Source organism: Nipponia nippon, unplaced genomic scaffold, assembly GCF_047370975.1.
Source record: "Nipponia nippon isolate SJK-2023a ecotype South Korea unplaced genomic scaffold, ASM4737097v1 scaffold_10, whole genome shotgun sequence".
Classification (NCBI taxonomy): domain Eukaryota; kingdom Metazoa; phylum Chordata; class Aves; order Pelecaniformes; family Threskiornithidae; genus Nipponia; species Nipponia nippon.
The window spans coordinates 34,642,983-34,662,275 of NW_028262291.1; the positions used below are offsets into that span (position 1 = coordinate 34,642,983).

The 19,293-nt window shown below is 35.7% G+C and overlaps 1 protein-coding gene across 24 annotated transcripts in view; it reads right to left on the reverse strand.

Annotated features, from left to right (window-relative positions):
* The window catches only part of GPHN (gephyrin), a 306,821-nt gene that overhangs the window by 50,354 nt on the left and 237,174 nt on the right, over window positions 1-19,293 (reverse strand). For 14 of the 24 annotated variants that reach the window (XM_087746580.1, XM_087746578.1, XM_087746576.1 and 11 more), the window contains 2 exons: window positions 4,780-4,822; window positions 1,254-1,391 (listed from right to left, as the gene is read on the reverse strand). In XM_087746580.1, the coding sequence (XP_087602706.1) occupies window positions 1,254-1,391; window positions 4,780-4,822 (181 nt within the window). Of the gene's footprint in view, window positions 1-1,253; window positions 1,392-4,779; window positions 4,823-7,218; window positions 7,282-19,293 lie in introns of all 24 variants that reach the window. The other 10 variants (XM_087746574.1, XM_087746567.1, XM_087746558.1 and 7 more) reach the window with 1 other exon arrangement.

Sequence of the window (19,293 nt, forward strand, 5' to 3'; positions counted from 1 at the left end):
TAAACCAGTATGTCAATATGAAGACACCCGAAAGGTTTGTAGCAGCACAAAGATTTGGTGAAGAGCATGAAAACTTCGAACTTTAAAGCCAGAAGACAGAATATCCCATTCAGAAACCATTTGTACCTCTCTGCTATTGGAATCCACCAATGCCATGAACATTTTGCCTCTTCAGGCTCATGGTTCCACTGTCTCTTTGCTCACCACCTTACCTTCGGAAAATCCGGAGGAATCCCTGGAGGAGGTTTCCTCTTCCCAGCCTACTTTAAGATTACTTGTCAGCATGCTTCCTGTCATGGTTTTGTTCTGTGCCAAGAACACTTGCTCAGATAATGCCCAGGCTTGGTGCAAGGGATAGCAGAAGCAAAGGAGACACCTAATAGGCATTATGAACTCACTGTTTCAGGAGGGAGGATAGTTTAGCTGAATAAATACGAGAGGTGCCCTGGTAATTCCTTTTAAGGCCAGAAAACGGCTTCTACCTGTCCCCATTTATTTATGAGTATAGACACAGTCACAAGGTCTGACATTTTGCCTGCTGTTTGGTGCCTTTTAAGACAACCTCACTGTATAGATCAATAACAGTTACCCTTGATTATGAAGTTTCAATAAATCAAACATTAAATGCAAGTAAGTATCAGAAAAGGATCAAATGTAGTGGTAGAATACAAAGGGAATTATGTTGCATTTACGAGAAGAGGAGGCAAATTATGGAATGACTAGTAGGCCAAGTAGGATCTGGAAAAACAGACTGAGATGAACTGGTAAAGATATAGACATGGAAAAAGGTGACCTGGAATCAATAATCACTTTGATTTGATCATTAATCTCAGACTGGAAAGGGGGTTTAGTAAGAATCTCCCACAGTAAGAGAACAGAGTGAACGATCACAGTACAACTTGGAGCTACCTGGCATCTACAAAAGTCCAGTGTTAAATCAACCACTGAGGCAAATTGTGGTTTCTATGTTTTAGCTTTGTAGCATATAACACAGACGAGAAGAAAACTCATTTATACATTGAATTACAGTTCCATTACAGATTCCTTCAGGGAGCAGCACTGAGCTCAATCAACATTCTCCTGACTTTGAAAGGAGACTTCTGCTTCTATTATTGGCATTTCCTAAAGCAGTTTCTCCTGGAGAAGGTACTGTCTCAGACACATCACAACATTAATAAAAGAGCAAGTGCTTAAGAAGGTTGTAAAATAAGGAAATAACCACCCTAAGCCTCACAAAGAATCCAACTTAATACCTCTGTAATTGATGATTTCTGTTCCAAGCACTGGGGTCATCTCCAGAACTGTGATGAAGGCCTTGTCCATAGACGTCAATGGGAATGGAGACATGCGGTGTCTTCTTGCTACCTTGGTAATGTCAACAGCACTGTGACCTGCAACAAGAGAGCACCAAGTTTATGTATGCTACAATGTGTAGAGGTACACAGTGATGTTCATTTAAACTACTTTGCTGAAATTAATCTGGTACTTTGAGCTAAATTAAATTAGTTAGTTATCACTATTGAGCATTTATGTCAGACACTGGCAAGGCACTGTATTCAACTAGAATCAAAAGAGGGATATAAAACAAAATGCAATTTACAGTTGAAAAAATTCACAAAAGTATATATCCTTACTTGTCATGAAAAACACACCAGAAATCTTGATGAGCATAAAAGGATCAGTTAATCAGAAACAGAAACCCTTCAGGATCATGCAGTATTTTACACTGAGGATGATAATCTGAGGCTAACTCAGTTCTATGAACTCTGAACTCAGCACGATTCACTCCTCATTCTCTTCTCCACAAACACATCTCAATATGCTATGTGCAGTGCACAGATAAAACACAAAAATGGATACTGTCTCAGTGAATTTGCAATCCAAGAGTGAGACAGGAGTCAAAAGGTTTGAAAGGAGGATACAGGGAGGCACAATGAATCACTGGACAGTCAGGACAGCAGACAGTGTTTCCAGCTAGTGGGCAGCCTACCCATTGTCAAGATTTTGTACTCACCATAGCGAAGTGACATTTAAATGTATAATTTGAGTGAAAGCAGTAGGATAGATTAATGGAACCTTACTTTTCCCAAGTATGAGGGACGGGTTAGGAGAAAATACGACAAAAGTTGTTTGAAAATGAAGCCAGTAGCATGTTTGATTCTTGATACTTACTGGGAGAGTAAACAAGGGGACAACAAGCTTTGAAGGATTTTGGAAGTGAAGATAAGCAACTGAAGAGAGGGAACTATTGCAGGAATACATAAACAAGAGTAACAGATATAACCCAAAAGATTAAGAAAATGACATTTGTAGAAACATCTTGAATGGATTTGCCTAGAACAATAAAGTATTTATGAGAGCCAAAGTGAATGATGTTCTATATGTAATAAGCAATGAAATTCCTAAAGCAACATAAATTATAGTAAGATAGCATTAACAAATAATAGAAACTAATTTTCAATGACATGATTTTGCTTTGCAGTAGCTACCTAAATATCCCATTTGCTGCTGCACATGCCTTCACATTCTGGAAAAAAATAGATCATTCCTTTAAGTGTAGTCTTCTAATAAAAAATAACTACAAAAATAGTACAGCAATCATGCAATCTAAGTTTTTCCTTCAGAAGAGAAGGTCACTTAATCAATCTGTATATACAAAACTTCTTTCAGCACTGACACATGCTTGTCTCTCTATGTGGGAGATTGTTCATGATTTTATTTTTCGCTGTTAACACAGTAACAACCTTTAAGAGAAAGAAGTACAGACAAAAAAACTGCCCAACTAATTCCAGTCCCATGAAAGATTCTGGAATAAATTATCTGAGCAATCTGCTTCTATGTATTTAGAAGATAACATGATGATAAAAGCAGGCACTGCGAATTTGTCAAGCACAAATAGTTTCTAACCGACTTAATTCCTTTCCTTAACATAGCAGTTGGCATACTGAGGAAGAAAGAAACAGCTGATGAGATATATTTTCACTGTATTAAGACTTTTCACACTCTTAAACATGACTTTCGCATAAGCAAACTAGAGAGAAATGATTCAGATTGAACTATTGTGAGATAAAAGTGTAACTAGTGGAAGAACTGCATTCCTGGATTTAACAACAGGGATGTCCCTAGCAAGCTTACATTCTCCATTATTATGCCTGTATTTTATTAGCAACCTCATAAAAATGAGGAAAAGGAAAGGAAAGCATTTGTGAGAGACAGTCAAACTTGCCCTACCTTTCCCTGCACAGAGAAAGAAGCCCTCCTTAGCAGGACCATAATTCCTGCAGGTCCAGCAGTTTCCACACAATGTATGAAAAAACTTTTTTCTAACTGCATAAATTAAGAAACTATTTTCTTAAATGGAAAAGTTGGAAAAAATGAAGGAAGATGCTAGGAAAATATATGTCACAGCAGTGAAAACTGGGGGAATTGTGTGGCAGCAAACAACCTTTATGCTACAGCCATTAGATGCTTTACTGTTTATGTTTACTGCTACCTAAAACGCACTGTTAGCTACTTCACAAACTAACATTTCACCTCTTCAACCCTTAAAACGTGAATGAATTCAGAGGCTTTGAATGGTGCCCAGAGTACTAACTTCAGATTCAGAACTCTGTGTCCAATACAGGTCATTTGCTTAAGTCAAAGGTTCTGCTAAAATCTACTAAGAAATGAGTTCTTCAACACAGTTTTTTTGAAAATAGATATAATCCCCTAATGTCCGACAACTTTGTTCCAACACCAAAAGTAACACCCATTATTTTTGCAAGAGAAGCCAAGAAAATACATACTCAAAAATAGAGCCCCTTCAGGTTTAACACTGGCACGAATAACCTTAATGAAGAAAGGAAGACAGATGCATGTGTAACTACTAACCCTTCTCCCTCCCTATTTCTTCCTACAAACAAATCCCAACTCTTCTTTTAGAGGTATCATACATTTAAACAGATTTGGAGACAAACAAATAATGATTTTTTAAATTCTAAAATTACTAAGTGGTACTTTTTAATTACAAGCAAATGACATTAAACAACAACTCAGACGTCCCCAAGTTACCTTTCACTGATGTCAAATGTCAGATAGCTCTAAAAATAACTACTTACATTAAGCAGCATTTTGTATGACAAAATAATCCTCTAGCTTTGAAGCGGCTAAGTCAATTGGTTGCATAAGGTAGAAAATTCCTGACAGCCTTCTCTCTTATCACCGAAACAACCTCCCGTTCCTGTTTTTACATATATACACATATGGTGGATCAAGTTTGTAGACTAGGAAAGATTCCCATAAAGCAAAGAAAAGGAATTGTGCAAATTAAAGAACGGGTCATTTGGATCAAATCTGAATTCCTAGCCTTTGCATTTTTTTGGTTTGGTTTTATGTAACCCAACATTCAATTTCATGTTCAGGTATGAAAATAAAAATTATATATCTTCAACTTGAGAATTTCCATTTTCATTATCTTTGAGTGCTGATTCTTTTTGCCCATAAAACTTGCACACACACGGTCTTTTACAACAATACATCACCACAAACACCATAGACCTCCATGTCATTAGAAGAACAACTTGGAAGAAAAAAAAGGCAACTACCCATTAATACATGAACACTACAAGCTATTTACAATTTTAATTTCCCTTTGGACTGAATTTCATTGTCTTAAGTTATTAAATTTCTTCTGCAAACTCACTTATGTCCCAACCATATCCTTCTCATCTGACTATCATTTGCTGTCTTCTGAGCAGTCTTAGTTTCTCAACAGACTTATGAAGTTTCAGTACTTACTTGCTCTGAGGATGTTCTCCTTGCTGCTGCACCTAGACTGGACCTGCAGAGAGAGCACAGAGTCTATGAGCTACAGAAGTTAACAAGAATGCAAAATACAGAGATATAATGGGCAAGCTCCTGGGATCTAAGACAGAGGCTATACATATTTTCAGCAACATTCTCACATACTCTACATGAGATAAGTATATTTAAGCAGAAGGGTAGTAGCTGATGGTCAGAATCTGATACAAGCAATTTGATTCCACCCCTGCCTCCCAAGAAACAAGATGGCCTAAGGACAGTAGTAGAGTAAAATCAAAGAACACAGTGGTTAAAATTTTGTGTTAAGCTCCAGTTTTAAACAGAAAATCCACATTTTCTTACACAATTGTAATTGCAGTAACTCTGAATCTAGGTCCTGTTTTATGATTAGACAAAATACTAACATAACTATATTATCATGACCTGTTTTAAAATTCTGTTATTGATATTTTCAGGTATTATAGAAAGAGTTTAAAATACTCAATTTAGATTATGTTGATTCTGAAGATATTTAATATGAACTTCTTCGCAATTGTATAAGCAACTCAGAATTGTATAAACAGCTCCCGGCTGGAGCCAGATGAATTTACTCAGTTGTTTCTGTTTGGTTAAAAGAAATGCTATGTTCAGTATGAATTTTACAGTCCAATTCTACTTTAAAAAGTAACTGTGTGAGAATGACAACTGGTTTCTCAACAAATCCTCTTCCTAGATGCTTAGCTGCCACTGTGCTATTCCAGATACATTAGTCTGACTCCAGGGAAACTGGAGGATTCACATTGGTCTAATATTCTAGTAACACTGGATATTTAGAGTTCCATCTGTTTACCATGCAGATTTAAAAAAGAATTGTTTTTTGAAGAGTATCAGTCCTGCAAACACAACACAGTTTAAACTTTATCTATACTGAAGCATCAGCTCTTGTTAATTCTTCTCAAGTTTGGAAAGATAGCACATTGTATAATAACACCAAAGTTGCAAGTTTTTAGATGAACTAATTTGAACAGCAGTCTATCTTCTGGCAGGTCAGCTGACTGAACTGGTGACACTTTAAAAAGCTTTTTGTGTGGACAAAACCCCAGCTAAAGTAAACTTCACAGGAAGACAAACCTCTGAGAGATTATGAACGGAATCCTTCTCTTTTTTATTTTATTGACAAATGTATTGCTAAATTTCAGCGAGAGAGCTAATAAAGTAACACCGTGTACACGTGGTCAAAGAAGTGGAATAGCACAGGTGACGCTGAGGGTGTAATTTCCCTGCAGAACGTTTGTCTCTGCTGAAAAAGCAAAGGAGTGAATCCAGATTATCTTTCAGACTACAGTTTCAATTTGCAGTTACAGAAAAATTGCAGTTTCAATTTGCAGTTACAGAAAAATTACAGAAAGTGAACATGTATGATCTAACAATTGATGAAGAACGGTACACACTCAACCCCCAAAAAGCTGTCTTCAGAAAGGAACGACCATTTAAGGCTGAAACCAACTGTGCCCCAGCTTCTAAACCTCTTTCTTCTGTTCCACAGCAGCTTGCCCCAAATGTATATTCACATAAAAAAACTGGATTCTACAGTGCAACACAGTCCACTTATTGTAATGGAATAACTTATGGAAAGTAATGTTGCAACTTAGAGTGGGTTATGGTGTCCTTCCCTGAAAAAACCTGTTGTTTAAAAGAAACAAACAGAAAAAAACCCAACCCCTCCCTCCTTCCCACCAAAAATACTATACAAGAAAACTGCAAACAAAATATTAATGATGCCCAAATTTGGCCCAGATTTGTTTTACCAGATTTCAAAGGCATGACATGAACTCTCTTTGGAAGAAGTAAGTATTTACCTATAATTTACCAAAGGACAATTCTGGACCAAAAAGATGGTATAATGGTAGGAAAGAAAGCACAAAAGAGAGAGAGGCACAGATTGAGAGAGAGAGAGAAGCAGGATGGACGTGGCAAGGCAGAAGATGGTGTATGCAAAAGGAGACATGGGCCTATGTGTGTAAGACTACTGTTCAAAATGGAAGAGGCTCTCTTATTTCTCACTGAAAACCATATGAAAAGAGAAAACGAGGAATGGGCCTGCTGCAAAATAACCAAGCAATTCAGCAAACTGTGGAATGAAACTCAGTGAGATAACATAGTCCTAAAGAAAAAGGCAAAAAACCAAAAATACAAAACACAAACATTTGAAACAATCTACTAAAACAAACTAAGTAAAATATGTGATCCAAAGGACACAGATAAAAGCTACTAGAGAAGGAGGAAAAATGTTAGCAGACAAAGACAGTGCTAAAGAAGTAAAATGGAAGTCAAGAGAGAGTCTTCAACAAAGTGGAGGAACAGAAGGAGCCCAAACCCATAGCGCAAAGCAATGTTTGCGAATGGAAAACAGCTCCTTTGAGCAGTAATAGTTACTCTCGAGTTGTAGCCTCTATTCCTCCTCAGTTCATCTTTAAGCCCTTCCAACCTATAGTGGAGCTAGTGTATGGACAAAAACAAGAGATTTATAATGAACAGAGCAGCTGAGATTTGCAGATCAAATCTTCTAATATAAAAAACGTGCTGACAAAGTTTTGCTCTTACAGTGTCCAAATGACAATGGCAACAAAAGACAGCTGGCTTCACACGCAGCCTCTTACAGGTCATTTTTTTAATTCTGTGCACACAGAGGACTTTAAATTTACTTTTTGCTTTCTTACACCCAGCCTACAGTTTCCATGTTATCACTCACCTGATGGGCAACATATGCAGTATGAGAAATAATTTGCTTCCCACAAATTTTAAAAGCAGCTGTGGAAGAGGAATCCACGATAATAAAATAAAAGGCTTGATCAGCTAGACTTGATCGTTTCCCAACCTATGCTCACAGCTGCAGAATACAAACCACGTTTTAACATAACTGACATCAAAATGAGTTATTACATAATACTTCTGTTTATTTAATATGAATTGCACATTGATATCCTAAACGTTATTTTTAAACAAAACTGCAGTAAAATATGATTTTGAATAAAACCCACCAGTTTTCTAACACATACAGTTTTAGCAGCAATGGAGCTTTGTATAAATGGGGTCATGTGCTTTAAGTGCCTTTTATCATATTCATTATCTGTATGTTTTACTACTTTGTTATTTGTGACATTTATGAAAATATCTGTATTCTTTTCACAGCTACTGCTAAGTAAAGAATCCATATTACATTGCATATAGTACCACAACTGACTGGGGCGAGTGATTAGTAGTATTATTTACTATAATTCTTCTCATTCACAGGTAGTTACAGAAATAACAGCCTATGGCTGTCTCTCTTTTCACAGGGAAAGTATAGATTTATTGTTTGTCCATTTACAGCCTCTTGGCTCACAATGTACCTTGGCAGAAGATACAGTGGGCTACCAGCCAGTACCATTCCCCTGCGTAGTTCAGGCAGAATGTAACCAAACCCAAAGCGTTCAATTCACATTACTCTGGTTTTTAAGCAAACTGGATTATAGGTTCTTTAAGATATAATTTCATCATGCTATAATGCAGAGTAAGCTTTCTCCCATAGGCTGAAGTAGTAAATAGAATGTGAAATAAAGTACTCAAAAATAAATTAAGGGAATGGTAAAATAAAGAGTCCTGCTGACAATTTCTATCTATCAATCATGATTGGTCTGAAAAATGAAATAAATGACTGTACTAAATTGGATTTATTTAAATCTACATGATATGTTTTGCTGCAAATAAAAATCAGTCCACAAAAAGTTTTTTACAAGAAAAATAGAAAAAGAAACAAAGAAAAGTTCATGCTACAAGTGAAAAATTCACGTGAAAAATAAAGAAAAAAAGAAAATTGAAAAATCCTTTAACACTTTACCATGACTGTTAGGAATGGTTAGAGAAATTACTTACCTTTTTAAAGTCAATAACAAGATTAGCACAGAGTATTAAGTCAGCTCTTCATTATGGGAGGTACAATTAAAAGCCATTGGTTATAATAAAACAAATTGCTACACAAAGATGAAGAGTTTCCAGCCCAATATGAAAAGCTAACTCTTATGGGAGTACATTTCAACTCAATTTTACAACATGAAGAACAATTCAGAACAATGACATCAAAACATGAGTTATCACCAACAGAAAGAGCCCATTTCTCAGGAACACAGAGCCTGTAGGAGGCTAACCCATAATCTTTATCATTTATGGGAAAGCACATTGCTCCGCTTTTAGGAAAGCATGCAGAATGTGGAACCACCAGCAGAAACCCAAACATACGTACAGACACAGAGGACTAAGGTACGGCAAAGGGAATGGGTTCGCCAAGCTGTAATGAAGGAAGCAGGGTATGCAAAGCACAGCAGCTGTTAACAAGTTAGGAACTCTACTCCTCTAACTGTCTCATAAACACCAGGCAGGCCTGTTTATGAGGTATCGCTCCTACTACAACTTACTGTCGGTGAGAAAGTGCATAACTCATATAACCTCTCCTTGATACTTCGGCAGTTTTATGAAGACAATTTATTCTGTGTGACCTGGGAAAGTATGCTGCTGCAGCTTTTTTCTACATGTGATTTATTAGTAGTTACATGATCTGAGTTCTGTACAATACACTCTGTGCACATGCCGTTTGAATGGTCTCTCAAATACTTGCCTGCTTTAAAGAGATTTCAAATCACACCTGATCTGATTTATAACTGTAGGGGTTTGCACAGTATCTCTTGCCTGTAACACCTTTTCCCCGCTAAGAGCGCAACATACATTAATCAGTATCTGTAAATAAATACATAAAATAAAACTAAACCATGAATAACAATGTCTCAAACTGGTGTAATAATACTGTAAAAATTGACTTTGGCCTGTTACTCTAAGCACTATGCATAAGGTTAAACTAGAAGGAAACTGAAAAATGTAATGAAATATATTGGTTGGTTTCATTAAAAAAATTCATTTAAAATCTAATCTGAAGAACAGATTGCTTTGATTGAATTAATGTGGAATATAAAGATGAGGTTGTTAAAAAAATTTCACAGGAGAAGTATATCTGGAATTGCATACTTAGAAAACATTTAACAAAGTATTTGAGGATAAAATAATCCTATTACAAGATGCAATCTTCCTATTTCAGGAATGCATTCCTATTCAAACAGCACTTTTACACTGAGCTGAATATGCAAGGTCTTAAGAGTATGCTTTATGGCCATCTGAATTAGGACTAAAGTCAGTTCAAAACTACAAAATAATTTCTTCTTGTTACACTGAGAACACCTCTGAAAGGGAAAGGAAAGCGAGCTCCAGAAATCTGATAGCAGCAGACGTTACTCATAAACACATTTTTTAAAAGGAGCAGCACTGTTGGTGGGATTCATCTCACCAAAATTTAAATATGAATAATGTAGTATTCTATACATGGAGTTACTCACTTGGAGTCAGTGGGAAGAAATAAACAAAAAATCATTTGAAGCCAAAATCATTTTAGGAGCAGATTTTAACCACTTATTGAGTGTTATGCTTGGTAGACTGGACACTAAACAAAAGTCATCTTCAAATCTTGAATATGCCTTTATGTCTTCATCCAGTGGGTTCTCTTTTCTGAGTTTTTGCTAGTGACCTACACTTTACATAAAGGTATATTTAATTTTGATCATTGTTTCCCAGTAGACTATGAACACATACAAGGACTTTTATGGTCAGATTATGGTTTATCCTTACTACTGTTCCAACAGGACGGTGGAATTGGATTGATGAATACACCACAGAAACATGAAGACTGAATTGGTTCCTTTTACAGAAGCAGTAAAAAAAAAAAAAGATCTTATCCAATATTTGGAACAAAATGAAATGAAAAGGCCAAGGGCAGTTTTCTGGGATGCAAATAAGATGATTAGTCATTGTCTCTCAACAGAAACTGACCTTGTCCTGGAGACGCAAAATCAATACGTTTATTACTAGAAGAGGGTTCAAACAAAAATCTTACACATCAACTAAAATTGCAAGCTGAACACCTCACTGAATGAGAAAACAGGGAGAACTATGACACATACAGCAAAAAAGGAGATAAAACAGCAAACTGCTGGTCAGAAAGCTAATGGGAAAGCAAACTTGCTACTACAAACTGGCAGCATTTTGCTTTTAAATGAAATTTCGACTATTTTCATATTTCTATTTCTTGACCCAGCAAGAGCCATTTTCAATACAGCATTAAAACAATGAAATTTCCACATTACCGCAAAAACATGGAAACTATTTTTCTTGAATGGCGTGACCCTCAAAAAATTTTAAAATAAATTCTTCACTCAAATATAGTCAAGCAAAATTGGCAAGTTGAAGTGAAACACAACATTTAGGAAATATCAGATTAATGTTATGTGTGCAACTCTCATTTTTCCTTTGACTTGTAGGCATTATGATTTCATCATAATTATTTTCAGCAGGGCTTCTGCATGAGACAAGATAAGGCTATTTCATTTTAATCTCCCTGTTCAAAAACTAGTTTCATGTTTTACTTACTAAACATTATCCAAACTCTCTTCTGAATGGGGAATTAATTAGTTCTTTACAGATTTTCTGTTGTGCTCGGTTCTACAATATAAAATGTCCTAAAACACATGAAGGAATTTATTTTTACAAAATCTTTGTGAAGCAGACGGATGACTTGATTTTACAAATGGGAAACGGAGACCCAGAGACGTCTAGACTAAATTTAACTTGACATGCCTACAGCTGGATTACAGAATGCAAATCCCCTCAGCTGACATTTATTTCAACTGCATTTGGAGTGCTCAGCGTATGTGAACATCACTCAGTATGTGCCTCAAGAATGACACACAGAAAATGAGTACCCCTGAAAATGGTGTAAGAAGTTTTTCCAGCATGAAACATGAAGTTTGCATTAATATGGAGACAGAAAATGCAATACAGTCTTCCTTGGTACCTATTCAGGGCCTTCTGCTATGGAATCGTGTTTCCTGTTCCAGCAGACAGCTATGTCTCCTGAACTGAAAGCAAGATAGCTGTAGTCACCACTCACCCCATCTGCTACAAATGGGAAACATAATTCAGTTTTCTTAACATCTAGTTATTGTCAATATCTGAATAAATATTGGTGGGGAAGGGACAGAGGCCTGTTTGGAACTTTTAGCTTCTGCTGCTTTTGTTCCTACCTGGTCTGAGGCCTATGGGCCTCCATCCCTTTGACCCAAGGTCTGTGGGAGTAAGAAAGCATCTCTCCATTGACCTTCAAAGGATTTTGAATCAAAATTGTAATTGTTAACAAAGCCTACAATCCATATTTCATGCTTATAATCTTATCTTCCTGGAAGCTGACTACACAGGTAACATTCCTTGCATTTCTATGTTAAAAGAATACATGAAAACAGTAACAACGAAACCAAAATAATGATAAGCTTCAAAAGCCACCAATCAACTGACCAGTGAATCTTCAGGCCTAAAGAGTCAAAAAAGGGCATCACCCAATTTCTTATGTTTTTAAAGCATCTTTAAATTTCAGCTTTTTCTCTTGGTGTTTGCCAGCAATTTTGGTTGGAGATTTTTATAGTTATTATAATTCTAAAGTGAATGGTTGGACTACCTTTTTAACTATATGAGCAGTAAAAAACCATACGTTTCACCATGGGGTCTGATCAGAATTTCTGCACTGGCATAACTCCAAAGTAGTTGATATTAGTTAAGCTTAACATTTTTATTTGAGCTAGGAGCATCAAATTTAAAGGGCTTCAAGTGCAAGAGCAAAAACTAGTAAACACAGGTAATAGTAATCTTATATATGTTGTATATTATAGTCACTGATGTACGCAGTATTCAGCCAAAACCTCAGACTTGTACACTTTCAAGTACAAAACTGAATAAAACTCCTTTACATTAAGATTTCAACTAGGGAGCAACAACTGTAAGGAAAATAAAGCTTCAGTCTGTGAATCCATCTGAGTAGTAAATATCAGTACAGTGAACTTCCTGTACGAAGAGCTGGGTTTCTGTGTTTGAATTGAGGCAGAAACACAGACTATGTTCCTCTGAGGAGAATCCTTAAAGTGAAATCAGAATCATCATGGATGAATAACACGATGATTTCAGTGTTCGTAAGTTATGGAAAGGAGAGGCTAGAATCCAGGAAACACTGCACTGAGAACTGTCAAACCCAAGGTAGAAATTATTTTTGGAAGTGATCAGAAATACAAATGGAGAAAGAGGATTTCCATTTAGGATTTTGCTTTGAGCCTCAAAGGCTCAAAAGGATAAGATTCCTTTAGTGCTGTCTTGAATTTGGCAGTCTGGATTGCAAGGTCCAGCACAAACAGCAACCACCAGCCTCCCCACAGCAGTTACGTGCCTGAGAACAGAATATTAATTTGGCTAGGCTTCTAGCAGCACCGAACCTTGGAATTTCATAGAAGAGAAAGGGATATGGAAAATACTGTGAATATGGACGTTCTTTCTCCCCTCCAGCTCTTAAATGAAAAACTTCATGGTAATTACGCTTCGCAATAAAGCCATTGTTTCCACGTTACAAACCTGCATTTGAAAAACTGGAAAAACAGGAAGATAACATCGGGAGCATTGATGGGAACCCACTGACATTTGAGCTATACGTTACTGATACTGACACTGCTGTGTATATCTAATTTGATTTCCATGTGTTAAAACAGACACTGTCCACTAGAGATGCATGTAAATTAGATCACACATATGGCGTTTTACATCAGTGATTACTCCAAAAGCCATAATAGCAATGTAATAGAAGCTTTGATCTACTTTGATTTATTACTATTTCAGACTCTAGACTAATTTTCCATAGATTCTATTACTGAAGCTGACTCTGAAGAGTTAGATTGCTTTGGGAGCTGAACCTAGAGAGCAGTTGTGCTGAGCGTTATTACTAGTGTAACAGAATACAAACTAATGTCTGGCTTCTCAAACAAACTGATTTAAGTAGTAAAACCCAAACAAATAAATACTAAACATTGTATGCTGGTGAGCAGCTTGCTACAGGATTTAAAAAGAAAACAGTGGTTGTCTAGAAAAGAAATCTCACAGTTTTATCTAATCAAGCCAGTTTTGATGTCATACAGTCCAAGGTATGGTACAGCACAAGAAAATGGAAAAAACCCTTTGCTTAAATGAATGTAATTATAGAGAAATAATGACAAGACTGACTTTGGAAAATGCAAATGCAGGTTACGTCATGAGTCTAAACTATAACCAATCAAAAGGAAAATGCCATTCATAGCTCTCTGACTTTATCTAATTTGTTTCATAAAGGATTGCACATCTCTACCATAAGTCAGGGTGAAATGTCTCCCGCTTTTGTGGAAGAAGAAGAAGAAAGGGAAAAATTCAGAGATGGTCATTTAAAATTGAAACATAAAGACTTATCTTGAAACAAAGAGCAAAAAACTTCAAAGTTCCAAATGGGGAAGGATGGAAATGATTTCTGAATTACTTGATTTTTAGAATATAGACATGTATATAACATCTGGAAAATAGCTGCGATTTTATCATCCAATTTCTTATTGCATATGCTTCCTAATAGACACTTTGAATTTTATTTATTCTCTCTCTGATAAATGAAGAGCTGGGAAGCATTTTACCATAATAAAAATCAACAAAAAGTATTATAATTTTGATAAATTGAATAGATAAGGTTTAAGACAAAATCTGTAACATGAAATGAGATGCCATTCAAAATCCCAGTTTTTACCACTCTCCTGAATGTTAAATAGTTCTTTGTAAATTAACGTAGTGCTTGAACTGAACTTCTTAGTAGACAACAAAGGAATAAGTGCAAAATGTTAATATGAAGGGATAATTTTATTTGACAGAAGTCACAAGGTAAGGACCATGCACAGAGAAGCTGTAGGACTAAGTAAAATTTTGCTTCTTTTTGAATGTATGAACTAATAATGGATCTAATTTGAGATTCAGCAGTGGGTAAACAAAGATAAATTGTATTTAAAGTACAAATATAGTACATTTCTTAATGAATTTTTAAAAATTAATTTTATTGTAAATATCTAAGATGTCATTCATCTAAGTTATTCATGTATACTTTGATCAGATTATTGCAATAATTATTGCACTCTCCTTCCTGATGTAACTTCAAGTTTTACCACACATTCACTCATGAGCTGTCATGAATGCCTTTCTTGATATGACATCTAGTTCTTGTAGCAAGAACACTTCTCTATTCTGGCACAGCAGAGAGAATGCTACAGAAGATATTTTGTGCAGTTACTAATCCCAATAACAAGAATGAAGATAGAACTAGCAAAGCTATTTTCTACAAATAAGGAAACTAGATGACTGGCTTTTCCTAAATTTGTGCATTTTAATGTGCACTGGGGAAACCACATTTCTCTAAAAGTAGGAATTTTAATTAATTCATTTTTCTTAAGCCTAGAGTAAGGTAGTACTATTAGCAAAGCAAAATGCAATAGAAAAAATGTAATTCTTTAAAAGGCAATTGTCAAATAGAAAGTTTTGACCTCTTGTTCATGTTTGAAAGAGTAATACCTACAAACTCTGATTTTAGTTAAAACCTCATTGTTCTATTAGCAACTGCAAAAAAATAAAACAGAAAACCAGGACTAGATTGTACCAAGATAGTTGGACAAAACCCAAATTATTAGTGGATTCCTATTGGATCTATTGTGTTAATTTATTTCTGAACTGTAGATATCACAGATACATAAAGACATATTTTTTTTTATCAAGATATTATTCTGTTTTCAAGCTGAGGATCTTGTTAAGGACATACGTGGCAAGTTAATTAAGTCCATGTCCGTAAACAATATGAAAACCTCAGTATTCCCTCTGATGAACAGAGCTAACTTGGAAAAACATGATTTCAAATTTCAAAGAGCATCTCTACAAAACATATGGGGTTCATAAGGCGACGAGACAATCTCAAGTTAATGTAGCAGTTTTTCTTCAATGGATCAGTATATTTATGTCAGATGTAAAGAATCAAATTTTCTGTCTGCTGGACTTCTGCTTGAAAGCAGAGAAGAGAATGGAGAGGCACTGCATACATTTACTTCATTTTATCTCCCCTATCCAAGGCATAGCTTTAATTGTCTAAGAGCAATCTTTTGTTTATGCCATGAGAGTGATCTTATGTTAGAGAAAATAAAGGCATAGGTCCACTCTTCTTGGTCATGGTCTTCCATCTCCTGAAACACTTTTTCACTTGAATTATATCACCCTGTGATTGTAAGAGTTGAACGAAATTGTCTATATTGGGGGAAAAAAAATCTCAAGCTAATATATAGACTGAGAAGTTTACAAAAGAAAAAGCAAAGAAAAAGGAAATCCTGTTCTAGAAATTACTATGTGCGACTGATTTTGTTTGTGCTTTCCCTATTTATGGGATATATTCATATTACAGAAGTGGAAGTTAATTGATGTAACAAAATATAAACTTTGTGCCACTCTAATCAGGTTTGTGGATAATATGTTTTCAAAAATGTATCAGTCAAGGGCATAAATACTGAGTGTAAAACCAGACTAATAATCTGACCACTAACAAAGCCATATAATTCATTCTTTATACCTGTAAGTCTAAAGACCACCACCATTTCAAATCTATTTACATTTCTTAGAATTATGTCATACTTTTCTTGCTGTTATTCTAATGATCTTCAAAAACAGTGCTAGAAACAGACCTTTAATAATATGCAATTCAAGTTTCAGATATTGTATATGGATATTCACTATAAAAACAATACTGACATTAAAGCATTCTGGGCTGCCTAAGAATTGACTGAAGACCTTTTCAGTTATTTGACAATTGCACAGTCAATTATCATGGTTAACTTCATTCTTCTAAATTTTTTATCTGGCAAACGGCTTCTGGAAAGTTTTAAGTTATCAGAATAAACTAACTCCAAAATTGCATTAATTCGCCCATGGGTTAGAAATCTAGAGAGAAATATTTTCGATAAAAGAGTAAGAAACCCAATTTTAAAAAAGGATGACAAAGTATGAGGGGTTGCCACATTCTTAAGCCAGCACAAGGAAGCTGGCATACCTTCTTGGAGCCAGAAAAGTCTTCTGGAATTCCTGGATGCAGAATTGGCAGGCAGGCAGCAAATTCAAAATGCTGGGCTTACTGTGCACACATTAAGGGTGCTCTTGAATCTGACTGTCAAAAGTAGTCCCCTCTGCCCTTAAGATATAAACGGTCTACCCATCCTCAAATCAGTTGTGCTATGTAGCGCAGATTTACAACAGATATCAACAGTGAACTGTACCTAAACCTGAATCCTAGGTTCTATGCTGGTGGTAAACACCTGAAAGTCATAGTAGCAGTTCTTGGTCTTTCAGCATTGCTTTCTATTCAAACTAGCCTAACTAAAAGGAGAAACAGTCTCTTACCCAGCTTTAGTTCTAAAGAACAAGATTCAGTTATTTACAACATTTTGTAATGGATGCTATATACAATACTTTAACCTAGAGCACTTAAAAATCTTTCTGCAGTCTCTGAATGGCCTTCTGAAGTCAACTACCTGTTGCAGGAAACACTATTTCCTCTTGTTCTCTGAATACTGCTGATACTTAATTCCCTGTACTGGTCCCCCTCTTCTTGTACAATCAGGTAAGATAATACAAGTCTCTGTTGTTTTATTAACAATGCTAAGTATATAATCAAATCCTATCAGTCAGTATGCAGCCAATACATATTCCAAAACTATTTTTATGGAAATAATGTTCTTTGTGGGAGAGAAAACTAACATAAAACTTTGCAGATCTTCTGTAACACAAGGCATCATGTTCTAACCACTCAATAAGGCTAAATAAAACATATGACATGCTACAGACCTGAGCGTCTCCCTCTTTGAAAAACTAACCTTTTTTTTTTTGAAGAAAGCAGGGTATAGCACTGCAGTAAACACTTCACTGCCACTATACCTTCAACAAGCAGATCAATAGGTTTCCTTCATTACGCTTTTAGCCAAACACATAGCGCATGCAGAAGCCAGAGGAGAAGGAGAGAAAGACAGAGAGAGAGAGACAGAGAGAGAGAGAGAGAGAGAGAGAGAGACTGATGCTGGTAATAAAAAGTCTGCGATACAAATGAGGATAAAAAAATGGGGCCATTGCATAATACTACCTAAGTGTAATTTTATAAATTAGGAGACTATGGACCTTCATTGGTCAATCTCTTCGTTTTACGTTTTGTACGGTATTTTTAAGATACAAGCTGAAGTCAGAGTAATTCTAAAAATTGAAATGAAACCAATCTGATTTAATAATTTCTTAAGTGAACTATTGCTATTAAAAAAATAAATTACTATGTTTTGTGACAACTAGATAATAAGTAAATTATAGATATATTACACACATACTATACTGCACAACAGCATCATTCCTAATTAATATTTCTACTCTTAGAAAAATCACTTAAGTACTCCTGCTAACATTTACAAAAATTACAGGCATAAAGCTAACTGGTTTTCATGAAGGGAGAAAAACTTTATTGCATATTGTGAAATTCAAAGAGAATATGAATTTATATTTTATCATTATACCATTTTAGAGCATGAAAGGTTTACTTCTCTTGCCACAAGGGAATCACTTTTTAAAGAAACTCACTTTGATTTAGTTGAATTGAACCAAAGACAGCACCTCATTCTAGACAAGTGGAATTGTTAAGGTGCTGACTGGGGCTAAGTAGGTATATAGTGCTACTACCCTACAATGCCTGGAGTTCAACAAACTATGAAAACGTTTCTGTAACTAAAGGTAAGTAGAAGTTCTTAAGAACTTTCTGCCCATTCCTCTCAAACAGGCATCAGTTGACCACATCCACAGTTTCACCAGTGCAACTGGGGACAATAAAAAGGAACAGGTGAAAAGAAGCTCCTCCTAATTATTGGACTCCGAGATGCAAAATAGCTTCTACAAGGATGTTTTCTATGAAAAAGATCAGGCAGCAAATTCTACCTCAAATTCTTCACAATGCAGAACAGACAGATCCCAAGTTTCTCTTCTGCTGGAAGATCTTCTTCAATCAAAGACCTTCTATGTAACAACAGAAAAAAAGAATCCCTGATAGTACATTCACTTTCCTTTTTGGCAATCTTAGCTCTAGGAATGCCAATTAATCCAATTTCAGAGCTTTCCTCAACAATTAAAATTCTAAGGAAATTTCTTATGATGAATCTACAATGTATATTTCCGAAAAACATATTTCAGAAATTGTTTATATCAGGTTATCTTTTATCTTTTGTTGTACCTTTGTCAGAAGGCACGTTCAGCTGAATTCCCACAGCACTGATTCCATTTCTCTTGTCTCTGTGTTCCTGGCGTCCTCTGAAGGTCCAAAGCTATTTGGTGATGACTTGGACATATAAAATTAAGAAGCTCTGAACTCGGTGCTTAAGAATCAGCTTAAGAAAAATATTTTCTTGGAATAAAAACCAACCACAGAAATAGATGTAGACACAAGAAACAACCTTGAGATCCTATCAAAAGTGTGGTCCTTTTCCCCCC